Here is a 17078-nt window from a genome sequence, read left to right on the forward strand (position 1 = left end):
TGATACTGCTGACTCAGTCTCTTCCGAGGGAGCTTTCTTGTCCCTCCTCTCTGAAGCATCCCAACAGATGTTGTCCCCACTGAATGATCTTTGCTGCCAAATCCATTTACCTGAAATAAGTAAAGTTTCTTGGGATAGTATGGAAAGTGGAGAGAAAAATGACAAAGAAAGGCTAATTAGAAATAGTTAGCTGCTAGGTAAAGCTGCGCTAGATGGGTGCATCATTGGTGTTGTGGGAATATTAACAGGATTTCTTAACTTGTCTGTAAATTGCTCCAAGAGCACCAGTATTTCATAGACAACAGGGTTTGGGGTTAGGCTATGGATGGGGTGTGGGTGCTTTTCAGTGTCCTGCAGTACAGAGGAAAGGTAGCTCCCTTTGACACCCCACCCCTTCACCTCCTCCTCTGCTTACTCAGAAAATCTTAGGCAAGAATGACAGCTGAGGATCTATTTCAGGTTGTTAAACTAACATCCCCTCCTCTGTGTGGGTCAGGGTAAGTCTGAAGTGGGCATCAGATCTCCCGTGCAGCCCACTTATGTCTCTCTCTGTATATCTATATAAATGTAGTGTGTGTGTGTGTGTGTGTGTGTGTGTGTGAGAGAGAGAGAGAGAGAAAGTGTGTGTGTGTGTGTGCGTGCGTGTTGTTCACGCACGCACTCTCTCTGAACACTCACACATGTACACATGGTCAAATTTTGTTCTCCGTCTACATTGCTGAAAATCTGGAAGAACTCCATTTGCATGCACCAGGATTTATGCAGGTGTAGGTAAAAACACACACACACACGCGCGCACCTAGCTGCATGAGAGAGAGAGAGAGAAAAACCCCTTTCTTCCAAACCTGGAGTGCCCCATTTTCCTGTTGTTGTTACCCCCATTCCATGGCTGAATTCACTTGGGCACTTTGCCAGACACGGAGATGTTTGCAACCGAACTGCCTTCATATTTTCCTGAGGCTTTTTTGCAGAGCAGTTTGGATTATGACACAAACTCAACATTTTTCTGCTGCTCTAATAGCTAGTTATACTCCCGACATGCTGCTGTTCACATTGCTCTGTCAGAACAGTAGGCAGCTACTGGCACTTCACCAACAGGCAAGTCTAAAGTGGGTCGCCTGCTAGAGGGGCAGCCAGAAAGGCCTCGGGTTTGTCCCAGGCACTCAGTCAGAAAGCTTGACTTTTAAATTTGCCCAGTGAACCCAGTCCATTCAGGGAGGGCACAGCTGCTGTAAAAGAAGCAAGACGGGATCCCTCTGCCTGTGACAGCTGAGATGTGAAGTGATTAGGAGAGGCTGAGAGAGAGGGATTCCTGGGGTGGAAGGCAAGCATATAAAGCCCAGAGATTCAACGATCACTCAAAGTCAAATGGATCCATTCTATTTTCATGGTAGGGAGCAAGATCTTGTGGTTAGAGCAGGGACCGAGACTCAGGATTCCAAAGTTCTATTCCTGCCTAGGCCACTTATTTGGGGTATGGTACAGGGGAAATCACTGGGGTCACATTTTTCCATTTTGGGGGAATGGGGAAGGAGGAGGCTGAAGCTAATCACCATAAATCATATTTAGGCACCTAAATAAGTGCTCTGCATTTCAGAGGTGCTGAACAGACATAGGATCCATTGAAAGTGATTGAGGTCTCTCAATAGGGATTTAGGTACCTAACTCTAGGCCAATATATTTGAAAATACTGGCCTCGATCTCTCTGCGCTTCCATTATCCTATGGAGCAAAACGGAGGAGATGATACTGACCTAACCCACTGGGGGGCTGTGAGACCAACTTAACTGCTGTTTCTAAAACACTTTGCAATGGAAGGTGCTAGAGAAGGACAGCTGTCTTATTTAGTTGTTGTTCCATGGTTCTCAAGGTTAGCCCAGTGATGACTAGTTGGACCTTGGGCAGCCTGGCTAGTTCATCATCTGTCCACCTTCACCCCTTTTTTCTTTTCCAGAATACTACAGGATAAGAATTATATAGAGCCACCTATTCATTGTTCCAAGAGAGAGAGACTGTGTATGTGTTTACATGTGTTCGCATATGTCTGATCATTACTGTGAATGAGCAGTTTCGTCAAGTGATCAAAAACGCAGCCGCCTCCTCCTGGTCAGACCAGTAGGAGCTGAACTCCTTTTTCCTGGTAACCACTCTTTGCTTGCCTTATGTGTGTGTGTCACACTAGCAGAGTATCTCTGAGCAGGATTGCAATATTAGACCGTCCCCCAAAACAGTCCAGCAATGAAAGCATGTTTTTGGTTGGCAAATGCAGTCCAAAAGGGAGAGCTGAAAACTCTTCATGCTGAAGAGTTAAACCGTTCAACCAGAGTTGCCCATTTTCTGCCCATTTGAAGGTCTTAATGGCAGGTTCCCTGATGGCCCTACATAATTTTCTAAAATGGGACAGCGTGCAGTAACTCTCACCTTTAATACAAAGGAGCAGCCTGCTGAGAGTGCAGGTTCCAGGTTGCAAAGTTTCATCTTGATCTAAATGGCCAGGTCGCTTGGACCAAGCTGAAGCATTGGCTGCTGGCCTAGTGCTCCCTACAGCCTGCATCTTTGTAACAAAGAGGAAGGGCAGCCTTCAGACCAACCTGCCCAATGGGCTACCCTTGCTTCAAATGAAGTGCCACTGTCAATGAGTCAGAGAGAAAAAAGACCAGGATAAACATGATGGCTCTCCTCCTCATTGGCTGAACACTCGCCAGACTAAGCATTTCCGCTGAGCCTGCATAGGAGGGAATATGTTGTTGTTTCACTCCTCCTTTCTGTGGTGTGTCACCGGTTGCTGTTTGTTGCTGAGCGTGCAGTTCTCTGTGTGTTCTGTTTACCCTGAATTTCTGTTGCATGTCCAAGAATGGAAAAAGTGTTTGGGTTACTTTTTTCAATACTGCATGATGAGGATGATGAAGCAGAGCTACCAATTAACCATTCTTCCTGGCTTTGTCTCATGCTTTCCTCCATGTCCCATTTCCAGGACCGAGCACCACCTGCCAAGAAGATTCCTGTGCAAATCAGGGCATCTGTAATCAGCAATGGGAAGGTTTTACCTGCGACTGTTCCATGACTTCATACTCTGGGAGCCAGTGCAATGACCGTGAGTGCCAGCTTTTCCTGTCTGGGACTTAGTAGGAAGTTGGGTGTGTGTTGCGGGGGCATAGAAAACAATTAGAGTGGGTACTTCCAGAACACAGCTTTCCCAATAGCAAAGCCAAATCATCTGCTTCATAGAAAGAAACTTAAAAGGCTGGATTCCTTGAAGCAAGATCCAGTAGATTCTTTTCTCTTTGATCTAGTTTTAATGTAATCCTTGCTGAATGTGCACTTCCTGTTTTCATTTTTACAAAGGGATCTAATGACAATGACCACTGAATGTCTGGGTTTGCAGAAACCAGGCATAATTACACATACTGGGTAATAATTAGACTTGCACAAAACTTGGCACGTTTTGGTTCGTATAGTTTTGTGGTCAGAGTCTTGTTTTGGGTTTGTTTTCATCTCAATCCCTATGACAAAGTCGTACCCCCCAAATGAAACCACTGAACATCACTCCACTCTAAGAATAACAAGGATTCTTGAAGTGCTGGCTTTCTGTAAATATGGAGATATGGGCTCTGATTACTGAAGTGCTTGGTTTAAAATTGGGATGGGAGATTAAATGCGGAAGAGCAATGTAGTTGTATTCCTTCAAATGTTGAACTGCCTTGTTCCAAGACATTGAGTGTTCTCCCCTCATCAGATTTGCCCTAAAGCCTCTGATTAATAATGAAGCTGAAAAAATTGTGAACTGTGTGTAGATAATTTCCCCTCCTTCAATAGCTTTTGCTGACACCTAAATGAAGCAGCTGGGTTCAGGATCATCACTTCCAATTTCCTTTATTTTACGAAATACAGTGTTTTACTGTAATGGTCCAGAACACAGGAGTAAGTACGGCATTATGGGCCAGTACTACAATACATACAGTATTGTGCTGAATTTACTGTAGTGCTCATTCATTTTGAGTGAATACTGCAGCTAGTGCAGCTCTGTGCGCTTGAGTACTCGCTTTGAGTACTCTGGATCAGTACTGAATCATCATGATGATGATTTAAATATGCACATTTACAGTATGTTTTTTATTAGAGTTTAAAGGGATGGCTGATTAAGTATAACTAGTCCCACCAGGTACGAGTAACATTTCTACCCTTGCCCACTGGAACTGTCTGAGCAAACCTGTGGGACTGAAATTCTCCCCAAAGAGAGTATCCTCAAAAGTACAACCCCCGCCCCTTCCTCTCACGGGCTGTGAAGCTTGGCCTTCCACAAATCAATGAGAGCAGTTTTTGGCCCTGGGTGTCTACCAGTGTTCTGTTTGAAAAGAGATTCACAGGATTGTCTGAGCCAATGGGCAGGTAAGCTCTGAGCTCGGGCTGCATAGCAGACACCATCACTATCTCCTTGCCATACTGACCTCTCTCCCCATAGTTCTCCACTCTTTCATAAAATGACCAGTGTAGCTCCCTGTTTGTCACATCTGGTTGCTAGTTCCCCACTTTTGAGCACTGCTCTGTCGTTCAACTTCAATTTGCTAAGCAGATCATGTTATAAGGCTAGTAGCATAGAGGAAACCCTACCTTGGAATCTGTTAAGCAGCATTTAAGTGAGTGCCTTGGAGAGCTCTAAAGGGATTATTGATGCTGTGTTCTTCCTTGTTCCTAATGGGCTTCCCGGCTCCAGAGTGTTGCCCTACCATTGTTACACTGTTGCTAATGAATTCAGGCAGGCTCTGAAGTGTCAACAAGCCAACAAGTCCTGAGTCTGTAATTGGGCATTCCTTGCCGCTTTGAAGCTGGCAGCTGGAAAGCCATGCAGGGCAGTCAGAGAGTAGTTTGATCTGAGTGATGGTGACTCAGATGCGCTGACCAGCTTCCAAATGCCAGCGGGTGCTTGTATGTGCCCTTGCCAGTGAATCGGAAATACTCACGGGAGGATGTGTGTCTGAAAAAGAGCTGGGAAGGTAAGTCACACTGACTGCTCCAAGGCAGCAAGAGTCCAGCTGGGATCTGCACAAGGTACGTGTGCCATCTTGTTGTGTTAATAATCTCTGCCAAGCATTGAGGCTTGAGATGCCTTTTCCTGTCACTGATCACCTCACTTCTGCTACAAAGCAAGAGTCGCTGCAGTTGGCTCTTGTTCCATGTCTGTTCAACATGTTTCTTATTACACCTGTGTCTGATGCAAACAGAAGTGCTAGTATTGTAATGTGAGAGTGAATTATGTGTCATGTGAACTGGATTTAGTGGGGTGGCTGGCAGGAGAAAATAGCCTTCCTCTACACAAGCTGTAGCCTTAGTTGCCATTTAGGAATCTGTTAGGAACTGCTGGCTCAAGAAGTTTTTTTTAAACACAGTCTGTTTCTGTTATTTTGGGAGACGCTCATTAAATAAATACATTAGGGTCAATTTCTACTCTTGCACTGGTGTAAGTGCGTGGCTGCAGTACCCATTTTATATTGAAGAGTAATCAGTGGAGTTATTACAGATTTATGCCAGTGTATATGAAAGCAAAATTTGGCCCAGATGAGCTGCTTTCTCATCCCATTTCGATAAATAGCACACACGTCCTCGCTGGGATGATTGCACTGGGCTAGATTCAGTGCAGCACATTTCAGTAACGCTGTGGGATGGATAAATGGCACAGCTAGTGCCATTGAATGAATGAATCTGTCAGTAGCTGCTTTATCTAGTCCCCAGTAACCAGTAGGTGTGAATTGTAACTTGCTAGCATAAACCTTGCAGACTGAAGGAGTCTTCTGTGTTGACCAATACTCAAGAAGGCTTGGTGAGAGAGTAATCCTCATTTGGAGCAATTAGTCTAATTCTATCCCACAACTAGGACTTTCTGTACCTCTCTGGAATGGACTCTCTGCTGCTATTGCACTTCCCAGTTTGGATGTAAATGAAAAAAAAAAGATTAATTATATAGTGTACAAGCTGGTTAGAAAACATTGAATAATTTTAGAGTATGGGCTGTAAAAATGTGTAATCAGTTATGATCTAGTGCTACTGTTTTCCTGGTTTCTAAGGCATTATTGAAGTCTGCCTTGGATACTGATCTGTACTAAAACTGCAAACAGTGAGAGTGTGTGGGAGAGTCAAAGAAATGTCTAAAGTTCTGGAAATGTAGGTTCAATTCTGCTCCCACCTGGGACGGCTACTAGTTAATGATGGAGCAATTCTGGATAATCGGACCAGTCTTTTTGACTTGCAACCCAGCTTTCAAATGTGGGCATCTTAATAAGGTGTAGGAATCCAGCATTAGGATGCTACAGTTGGCACTTATGGCTATTAATCAGGCATTGACATGCCTAAGTGTTACATTGAGCATCCAAATGCAAGACTTTTTCATGTGCTGCTGAGGTACTGATTTTCCAAATTAGGACACAATGTCAGTGTAATCGGATAACTCAGATCTGTGGAGCCCCCCAGCCTAGCTAGACAAAAAGGGCTTGCCTAAACATACAGCTGTTGTGGTGACAGGAGAGAGCTCTCCCAATGGCATACTAAAACCACTTCCACAAGAGGCAGTAGCTATGTCGGCAGGAGAAGCTCTCCCATCGACATAGCACTGTCCACAGCAGTGCTTAGGTTGGTGTAATTTTATGTCACATGGGAGTGGTTTATTCACACCCCTGAATAAGTTGTGCCAACATAAGTTGTAGTGTAAACATAGCCTAGGTCTTTACTTTAACACTGGACCTTAATGTATTAATTCCGGGCTCCCAGTAACTTGAGATGTACCATCTGCAAAAGTTGTTGTCTATAATCTTGGTCATGGAACTATGATGTGCCCCATATCCCTGTAGTCAGACCATCAAATCGTCCTCTATAGTGAAGTCATATAAAGCTGGGCTTCACAGATCCAGCTAAAGGGAATGCAGCTGGGTGGGATGAAACTACATCTCGCAGAGAGCTGCTAGTTACTCTGTGTCTCACGTAGATGGAAAATGTTTTCAGGAGTCGTCACCAGGCTGATTCAGGTGTGTATTAATAGAGGCTCATTGTCTGTAACAGATCGATCGATAGCTATCAGCGTGGCTAGAGCAAACAGGAGAGTGTAAAGCACCTTTCCAAACAACTGTCTGGTGGAGTGGTGGTTAAGTCTTTCTGCTGGCTATCGAGCAGATCTCTGGTTTAATTTATTTATTTTTAAAATTATAGGTTTTAATATTGATCCAAGCTGTTGAAACAAGTTTTCCATTCAGTCTGCAGGAAAAAGAAGCAGTCCATGTTTGCCCATTCTTTGTATATCTTCTCTCACACTTCCAAAGTGTGCATTGATACAAACAGAGCGATCTTCTCACTCGAACGTTGGTGCTGGTAGGTGAGATGTGGCTCGTTCTGTTGCCTGGGGAAGTGGTAATATGGCACTGTTCTTTTCACAGTAACTGGCAGCATTTTTCATCAAAGGACCCCTTCCATGTGATTTATAACCCATGCGCTGCTTCTTTGATCTGGTGAATCCCATTAGTGTGTGTGGGGTGGGGGAGAGGAGAGAGGGAGGCAGGGTTACTTCCTCCATGCATGTGACTCATTCATATAGTAATGGCTTTGTCATGATCAAGCCCTCCTGAACGCCAGCTCTTTATTTGACGGGGGGCTGGTTCATGTTAGTGGAGCTCTCTTGTCCTTCAGCTCAGTTAAAAATGTCAGTGCCAAAATTAGCAGTTTCTGAATAAATCTCAGAACAAAACTTTTGAATAAAGGTCAGAATGTGATGGGCCTAATAACAGGGAAGTAGGAGTAGGCCATCTATGAACATTGCAGCCTGGTGTCAGGGACGTGGAGCAGGCCCTCCCATCTTCCTCTGCACTTTGCCTTTTTCTGTTTTTTACCCTATGTGAATTTAGCACTGTTGATAGGTGCTAGATTGACAGCTCCGTAGTCTGAAGGCCTATAGACTAGGTGTACAACGAGCAGTGACAGGACAAACTTCACTCATCCTGCCCAATGAGTGTGGTACAACCCTGACCTTCAGCAATGAAATGGAGATTAGCTTCCATGTAACATTCTCTGCTGAGACTCCCAGCAAGGAGGACAGTTAACGCAGTAATGATGAGGGCTTTTTATGAAATGCTCACCTGCCTCCGAGAACGTGAGTGAGATCCTTTCCCCTCCAAGCTCATTTCATCTGTGCCACTGAGCATCCATAGCTATTTTTACAGTTGGATTAAAACCTGTGACTCAAAGGTGAGCACTTCCCCCCCTTCTCAGTGATTGTTGTTGCCAGTTGGGCCAATTACCTGGTGTCCAGGCTTGGTAACCTCGTTGTAACTTCACCTCCATTGGTTCAGCCTGATTTATTTGCAGAAGCCCTTTTATTGCCCATGTTTAATTATCACCCATTCATTTGTAATGTGGCCAGCTTATTACTTATTGATACTGAGAGCAGTAAGCACTGAGAGGCTGCTGGTATGTCGGAAATAAATCTGCACGTGCTTCATTAGTTGTGTGTGGCTAAACCGATTAGCTGTTTAAATAAAAGCTAACACTCTCCCCCCCTCCCCCAGCGTGCAGATAATACTCTGCAGCAAAGTCCACCCTACATGAAGCAAAAGCCACCTCTGACTCAACTCGCATGAATAAGGCCTTATTAGAGCAGAGCAGGCATCCTACCCTCTCCTCCACTCCTCTCACCTTGCTCCTTCCTTCATCTCTTTCGTCCCCTCTCTCCTCAGTGCCTTTTTACATCACCTGCTATAACCAGAACTGCCTGTCTGATCCAGTCAATCAAGTATCCTCACTCTCCTCCTTCCAATTCTGTGCTGTCGGTCGGCCTTCTGATGCTGTTCTCTGCCCCCGTGCCTTAATGACCTCAGCCTTTCAAAATAATAAGAAGCAGGCAGAAGGAGATATAAATGTGGCCGTGTACTCAGCATGCAGTATAAATCACGTGATCATTATTGGTCATGACCTTTGTTCTTCCTCCCGTGTTTAACTGTTTGCCATCACTTGCTGTGTTACGTCTGGGACTGTACTATCTTCAGGACAGGGATCTGCCTTTCATACTTAGTAAAGTGCCGTTCACCTCTCTGTTGCTGTATCATAAATAATGTGTATTTGTTCCAGCACTCAAGTGGTTAAGAAGGTTTTGTTGCCTTTTGGTAAGCAGGAGAGCAAGTTCACCCTGAAATCGCACCTGAAAAGTGTCTCTCTGGGATGCAGGTCAAGAGCTTGTTTGAAACTGAGTCCAGTTGGCGTACTACCCCATGCACACATCTGGAGTCATCCCTGAGGATTAGCCATGTTAACACTGTGGTGAATTTGGACCTAAATGTTTTGGGTGAGATTTGTGTTAAGCAGGGAATTTGGGGGCAGCTGTCCCTGGAATGTCCTTTCCCGCATCTTTGAACTTCTCCCTCAGGTGCTCAGACCGAAAACAATTTCCTTCTTTCCAACAGAGAGCCTGGCAAACTTACTCTTTCCTGCTCCCCCAAATGCAGCTAGCTCTTTAGCATTCGAGTGGGTAATCTAATTACTACTGCATCAGCAGCTTGGCACAGGGAGCGTTTGATAGAAGAGCCACAATCAGTCACTGGTATCTGTGCACACCTGGCTGCTGTCACCACATAAGCTATGGTCCAGTGATGCCACAGAGTTTGATGGGATGGAAAGGAAGAGGCTTTATACAGGTGGCAGTAACAGCAGCTTCAGTAGCAACCTTTAAACAAGATGCACTAGAAGTTACTTTTCTCTCTTCCTGACTTTGTTCTGTGTGTATGCCACTCGTTTAAACCAGTCTTGAGAAGCCTCTCCATAGCTTGGCACCCGTCATGGACACTATTTTGCTGTGTGACATTTTCTGCAGGTCATGTTGACATCTTGCAGCTTTCTCTCTCGTTGGGGATAGTTTGGTCATAGAAGTTTCATCCCCACTATGAAGCATAAAGGCTGGACTCAGAGATGGTAGATTTCACTCGTGGCCTATCCATGTTTGTTCTGAGAGGTGCTGCTATGACCAGGCATTGCCACAAGTTGATGTCGCCACAAAATTGGTGAGCTGTGCACCCCAAACTGCCCACATCTATTGATGGTGATCTGCAAAGACAAACTCCACTAACTGTAGAATACAATACTGAAGGCCTTTACAGCCTTCAGTGTATGAAAGTTTAAAAGGGGCTTTCAATGGATTTACTTTAGACTTTAAACCCACCAGCTTTTTTGCCTTTTAATGACTCGCGTTTGTCCAGCTTTCTGGTTCTGGGATACAGAATCAGCAATAGCCGGTTTAAAACTCAAGGGAAACACCATAATATTCTCCCCACTCACCAACTTCCTCCTCCCTGAGAGCCTTTATCTGAATCTCTTCTCAATAGACTGGTGTGGTGGTAATCTTGGAAATTTAGGGCAAATGGATGTTGATGGATCCTTAGGTAAAGACCAAACCATTCTCTTAAGTTACACTCTGCTGAGTTGAATCCTTTGGAAGTCACTTTGTGCAGATTCCCACCTAAAATTGTTTGGCTCAATGCTTTAGCAGGGTTTTCTGTTGGCTATGATGCCACCAGTATAAAGCCTGCTGGGACGTCACATGAGTGGAACTGGAAAGTCTGAACTCTGGAGCCGGGGAGGTGACGGAAAGATACATGAAGTTAATCTTCTGCATCCAGCTCTTACTCCAGCTGCTGAACAAGACTGGAAAATAGCCTGTAAAGAGCAACCCTGCACTAGCAGGTGGGTGGTAAAGGCTTTCTCTTCACCCTTCCCCTGGTTCTTGTCACGCAGACAGAAAGCAAAAGACCAGCAGTCCGAAGTGCAGGCAACGCGATGTTTATTGGGGTTAATCAGGCAAGCACGTCCATAGCTCTACATGTTGGTAGAGCCTTTTTTCTCACTGTCCCAGGTTCCCCTTCCTTAGCAGGGGTAATTATACCTGTAGTGCACAGCCGTTGGTCCCATCCCTTACAAGTTATGGTGACGTTCTGTTTTGGAGGGTCCTGGGTCTGGGGGTTTCAGTACTACCTCTTTTGAATCCCGTGGGAGGGGTAAGGAGTGAGGTTGTGCTTTGGTCAGGGCTAGACATTTCTTTGGCTTTTAGTGTTTCTTATACCTCCCCCATCCTCCTCGCCCCTCCCGACTGGTTGCTTGACCCTCTCTTGGGAGAGGAGTTGAGGCAGGACTGTCCTTCAAGTGCGCACTCATATATTAAACTCCCACTCTACCCAGCAACACTTTAGCTCTATCTCTCATCTCTTTTCACCCCATCTGCTTGTAGGCAGATGTAACACACATTGTCTTTGTTCTTTGTTCACACATGTTAGTAAGAATATAAAAATATCAAAGGCAAATGGGCAAACAAGACCCAAAATTCTATCTCAGGCAAATATACAGGCCTGAATACTACATTATCATCACTAGCACTCCTAACAGTGGGGATGGATAGATGTGGATCTAAATAGGTCTGTTCCATCTCTAGCTTTTACAGACCAGATTCTGTTCATAGTTGCACCAGTATAAACACAGAGTAATGCCACTGATTTGAGTAGAGTTACTTTGGATTTATAACAGTATCACTGAGATCAAAATCTCTCTGAATCTGATTGAGACTTTTATCAGATTTTTGTGAAGTTAAGTGTCTGTACGCTAGACTGAAGATCGCCTTTAAAATCACAGTCCTAATTTGGACAATCTATTCCACGAAAGTATTTGCAGGGTCCAACATTGTGCCCAGCAGCCATAGCAATGCCAGCATGCACAGTCAGTCTGTGCTTGAATTTTGTCCTTTTTGGGATAGACCTTGAGCCCGTAAGTAAGTCCAGGTCTGTGTAAAAGAGAGAGAGATTTAGTCTGTTTTTTCTCCCCTTTTTTATGATGAAAGTTCTTGACAGGAAAAACCTAAGGCAGAAGGAAATGAAAGGTCCTGGAGGAGATTCTTGTTCATTATCCAAGCTGCCTAATGCGCTAATTATTGCCTGTCATTGGAAGATGGCTGCCTATTGATCTCCAGTGGAGTTTAGCTGTACATGGAGACATATCTGTAACATTACAGGCTTGTTACCCAGGAGCTGGTATAATAGGCTCAGCTGTGGAACACTGGGAATTAGACACAAAATCTTAATTACAGTTATCATACTAATGATCCCCAAGGGGCAGATTGAGGTTGACTGTGTGGGTACCTGTGAAGTTGGCTGTGGTGGGGGGGGAGGGCTTTTGGATGGATTTGATTGTCTGGAGGTGTTTCACTGCTTAGAGACAGCTGTGCCTTGAGAGAAATTGGGAATGGAGAAAGGGACTTCCACATAAGAACCCATGTAAGGATTCTCTACAGCATGGAGAACTTTCCCATGGACCAAACACTGAAAAGAGAGATCCCTTCTTTGTCCTTTCAGCTCATCTGCAATAAGGCAAGAATGAAATAATGAAATGACTGAAAATAGCTGTCTGCAGCAGAGAACTGTTAATAGAAACACAGCTTTGTTCATGGGTATGTGAAGCAGCCGACCCTGTAACTAACTGAGCCATCAGTTCATTACAGATCACCTGCCAGCTTTTAGGTGTGAATCCTTGTGAGCCCCTCTGATGCCCTGCATTGAAGATGAGCTGCATAACATTGAAGGTCATGAGACGTATGTAGTACTTTGACAAGTGTGTACCTGCAGCGCTGTCCCATAACTAGCTGGGATTAGGTGTGCTGCAGTATTGGAGCTTCGGGGATGAAAAACTGAGACCTAAGGCAGTGAATGAATCATAGAATCATAGAATACCAGGGTTGGAAGGGACCTCAGGAGGTCATCTAGTCCAACCCCCTGCTCAAAGCGGGACCGATCCCCAATTAAATCATCCCAGCCAGGGCTTTGTCAAGCCTGACCTTAAAAACTTCTAAGGAAGGAGATTCCACCACCTCCCTAGGTAACGCATTCCAGTGTTTCACCACCCTCCTAGTGAAAAAGTTTTTCCTAATATCCAACCTAAATCTCCCCCACTGCAACTTGAGACCATTACTCCTCATCCTGTCATCTGCTACCACTGAGAATAGTCTAGATCCATCCTCTTTGAAACCCCCTTTCAGGTAGTTGAAAGCAGCTATCAAATCCCCCCTCATTCTTCTCTTCCGTAGACTAAACATCCCCAGTTCCCTCAGCCTCTCCTCATAACTCATGTGTTCCATTCCCCTAATCATTTTTGTTGCCCTCCACTGGACTCTCTCCAATTTTTCCACATCCTTCTTGTAGTGTGGGGCCCAAAACTGGACACAGTACTCCAGATGAGGCCTCACCACTGTCGAATAGAGGGGAACGATCACGTCCCTCGATCTGCTGGCAATGCCCCTACTAATACATCCCAAAATGCCATTGGTGGTCTTGGCAACAAGGGCACACTGTTGACTCATATCCAGCTTCTCGTCCACTGTAACCCCTAGGTCCTTTTCCGCAGAACTGCTGCCTAGCCACTCGGTCTCTAGCCTGTAGCGGTGCATTGGATTCTTCCATCCTAAGTGCAGGACTCTGCACTTGTCCTTGTTGAACCTCATCAGATTTCTTTTGGCCCAATCCTCCAATTTGTCTAGGTCCCTCTGTATCCTATCCCTACCCTCCAGCGTATCTACCACTCTTCCCAGTTTAGTGTCGTCTGCAAACTTGCTGAGAGTGCAATCCACGCCATCCTCCAGATCATTTATGAAGATATTGAACAAAACCGGCCCCAGGACCGACCCTTGGGGCACTCCACTTGATACCGGCTGCCAACTAGACATGGAGCCATTGATCACTACCCGTTGAGCCTGACAATCTAGCCAACTTTCTACCCACCTTATAGTGCATTCATCCAGCCCATACTTCTTTAACTTGCTGACAAGAATACTGGGGGAGACAGTGTCAAAAGCTTTGCTAAAGTCAAGGAACAACATGTCCACTGCTTTCCCTTCATCCACAGAGCCAGTTATCTCATTATAGAAGGCAATTAGATTAGTCAGGCATGACTTGCCCTTGGTGAATCCATGCTGACTGTTCCTGATCACTTTCCTCTTCTCTAAGTGCTTCAGAATTGATTCCTTGAGGACCTGCTCCATGATTTTTCCAGGGACTGAGGTAAGGCTGACTGGCCTGTAGTTCCCAGGATCCTCCTTCTTCCCTTTTTTAAAGATGGGCACTACATTAGCCTTTTTCCAGTTGTCCAGGACTTCTCCGGATCGCCATGAGTTTTCAAAGATAATGGCCAATGGCTCCGCAATCACATCCACCAACTCCTTTAGCACTCCTGGATGCAACGCATCTGGCCCCATGGACTTGTGCACGTCCAGCTTTTCTAAATAGTCCCGAACCACTTCTTTCTCCACAGAGGGCTGGTCACCTCCTCCCCATGCTGTGCTGCCCAGTGCAGTAGTCTGGGAGCTGACCTTGTTTGTGAAGACAGAGGCAAAAAAAAAACATTGAGTACATTAGCTTTTTCCACATCCTCTGTCACTAGGTTGCCTCCCTCATTCAGTAAGGGGCCCACACTTTCCTTGACTTTCTTCTTGTTGCCAACATACCTGAAGAAACCCTTCATGTTACTCTTAACATCTCTTGCTAGCTGCAACTCCAGGTGTGATTTGGCCTTCCTGATTTCACTCCTGCATGCCCGAGCAATATTTTTATACTTTTCCCTGGTCATTTGTCCAATCTTCCACTTCTTGTAAGCTTCTTTTTTGTGTTTAAGATCAATAAGGATTTCAATGTTAAGCCAAGCTGGTCGCCTGCCATATTTACTATTCTTTCTACACATTGGGATAATTTGTCCTTGTAACCACAATAAGGATTCTTTAAAATAAAGCCAGCTCTCCTGGACTCCTTTCCCCCTCATGTTATTCTCCCAGGGGATCTTGCCCATCAGTTCCCTGAGGGAGTCAAAGTCTGCTTTTCTGAAGTCCAGGGTCCGTATTCTGCTGCTTTCCTTTCCTCTTTGTATCAGGATCCTGAACTCGACCATCTCATGGTCACTGTCTCCCAGGTTCCCATCTACTTTTGCTTCCCCTACTAATTCTTCCCGGTTTGTGAGCAGCAGGTCAAGAAGAGCTCTGCCCCTAGTTGGTTCCTCCAGCACTTGCACCAGGAAATTGTCCCCTAAATTTTCCAAAAACTTCCTGGATTGTCTGTGCACCACTGTATTGCTCTCCCAGCAGATATCAGGGTGATTGAAGTCTCCCATGAGAACCAGGGCGTGTGAACTAGTAGCTTCTGCGAGTTGCCAGAAGAAAGCCTCGTCCACCTCATCCCCCTGGTCCGATGGTCTATAGCAGACTCCCACCGCGACATCACCCTTGGTGCTCACACTCCTAAACTTAATCCAGAGACTCTCAGGTTTTTCTGCAGTTTCATACCGGAGCTCTGAGCAGTCATACTGCTCTCTTACATACAGTGCAACTCCCCCACCTTTTCTGCCCTGCCCTTTCTTCCTTCCATGAGAGAGCAAAGGGTAACTAAGTGAGGGTGAATTTGTACCGGGCCTTCTTAGTAACAACAATTTCCAGCATGGGAATAATTGCCTACTTGGTTTAGCTGAGGAGCTCTCCTAGGTCTTGTAGCCAACCCCAGGACTAGAATAACTTTATTTGACTTGAGTGTTAATAATACACCTGCCAAACACAAATTGTTCCTTTCTGTTAAAGGAACACTGTCTGGCCTGTCGTCTTAAAAGAAACATGGTCAGAGTTCTCCTCCTCCTCTCCTGCCTCCGCTTTGAAACTTAATTGCATAGCTTGGCCACTGCAAAGCTGGTGTCAAGTTTTCTGGCTTCACATAACTATCTGTCATAGCTTCCTCCCTGCCCCAAATTGCAGTACATGACCTTCTGCCTGCTACATCTCTGCCCTGCTGATCTCAGGCAAATGATGAAGATGGATGGCAGATATCACAAGCCATCAGTCATGCAGTTTGTAGGTCCCAAAGAAGCATCTGTGTCTTTAATAGTTCATCTGCCACTGATTTTCCCACAGAGGAGGGGAAGACCACTCAATGCTGCAGAGGGATCTATCACTGTGTTTTTGTTTTGTTTTTTAAAATATCTGGGGCTTCAGTAGTCAGATTTCTTCCACCTGGGAATGCAGATTGTCAGCCCTGATAAGTATTTGTGGTTCAGAAGTGAGTTCAAGAATCTAAACCAGGGAGAGCGCCCAGTGGAGTCTTGAGAGCTCCCATGCTTAAAGCAACTATTTTCTCTGCTTTGTTTTGGTAACGATGCTCTGGTGAGTTATCTGGGGATTGAACCCAGGACCTCTGGAGCTAAAACTATGAATTTGCACTGCTTTTGAGCTAAAGTTCTGAGAGCTAATATTTGACAGGCATTGTCATCTCCATAAACCTCTGTAGGCAGTCCAGCTATTTGATGGTGGATGAGGGATAACCCACTGTTATTGTGGGTTATATTTCCAATCCTGTAACTTTTCAATCCAGAAATTTACACAAGCAGCTAGTCAATGCATGAAGGCTAATGCTAATAATAGTACTGTATGCTTAAAGAGCACTTCTGTTTTTCAAATACAAACTACATTGCTGTGTATTCAACACACTCCATCCCACAGCTAGATAGTCTGTTGCTTGGTGAATTCCCTGACAATACTTCACATTCTGTGAGGTTACAAGGGCCTTCACAACGAGAGGTGACATGAGGCAGATCTCCCCATGCTTCCCGTTGTTTAACCCTAGCTCATGGTAGAAGTTTGTACTGGGGAACGTGAGTTACATATAATGTATGCAAATCAGCAGTGTCTTTCTCTCTTTTTTCCTGCCCTTTGCAAGAGTAGGTTCACTCTGTGTGCTGTCAACATCAAAACCTGCACCAGTATGTTCAGACAAGCGTAATGTGGTCATGTGTGAGGTTGAAGTTTTGTGGTGTTCAGCTCATGCCCGCTCATTAGAAATGCCTCTCATAGAAAGTCTTATAAAGTGCAAGGAAGTTCAGATGTACCTGGGGAAATGCCCTAACAGAGACATCCACCAGGCTCTGAAGTAGCCTCTGCAGGGAAGTGCTTTGGAAGACCCATTGCTCAGTTGGTTTAAAATAGAATGGACATAGCACCAGGGAACGCATTGAGGCCCTAGACTTGAAGCCAATTTCTGGGGCTCA

The 17078-nt window shown here is 45.1% G+C and overlaps 1 protein-coding gene across 27 annotated transcripts in view; it reads left to right on the plus strand.

Moving 5' to 3' along the window:
• NRXN3 (neurexin 3) overlaps positions 1–17078 on the plus strand; it is a 1373290-nt gene that overhangs the window by 658255 nt on the left and 697957 nt on the right. For all 27 annotated transcript variants that reach the window (XR_012639977.1, XR_012639978.1, XM_074956036.1 and 24 more), the window contains one exon: positions 2974–3093. Coding sequence is in view for 25 of the 27 variants with exons in the window: in XM_074956036.1 (XP_074812137.1) it covers positions 2974–3093 (120 nt within the window). In the remaining 2 variants the exon portion in view is untranslated. The remainder of the gene's footprint in view (positions 1–2973; positions 3094–17078) is intronic.

The sequence above is a fragment of the Natator depressus genome, chromosome 6 (genome assembly GCF_965152275.1).
Source record: "Natator depressus isolate rNatDep1 chromosome 6, rNatDep2.hap1, whole genome shotgun sequence".
NCBI classification, from domain to species: Eukaryota; Metazoa; Chordata; order Testudines; family Cheloniidae; genus Natator; species Natator depressus.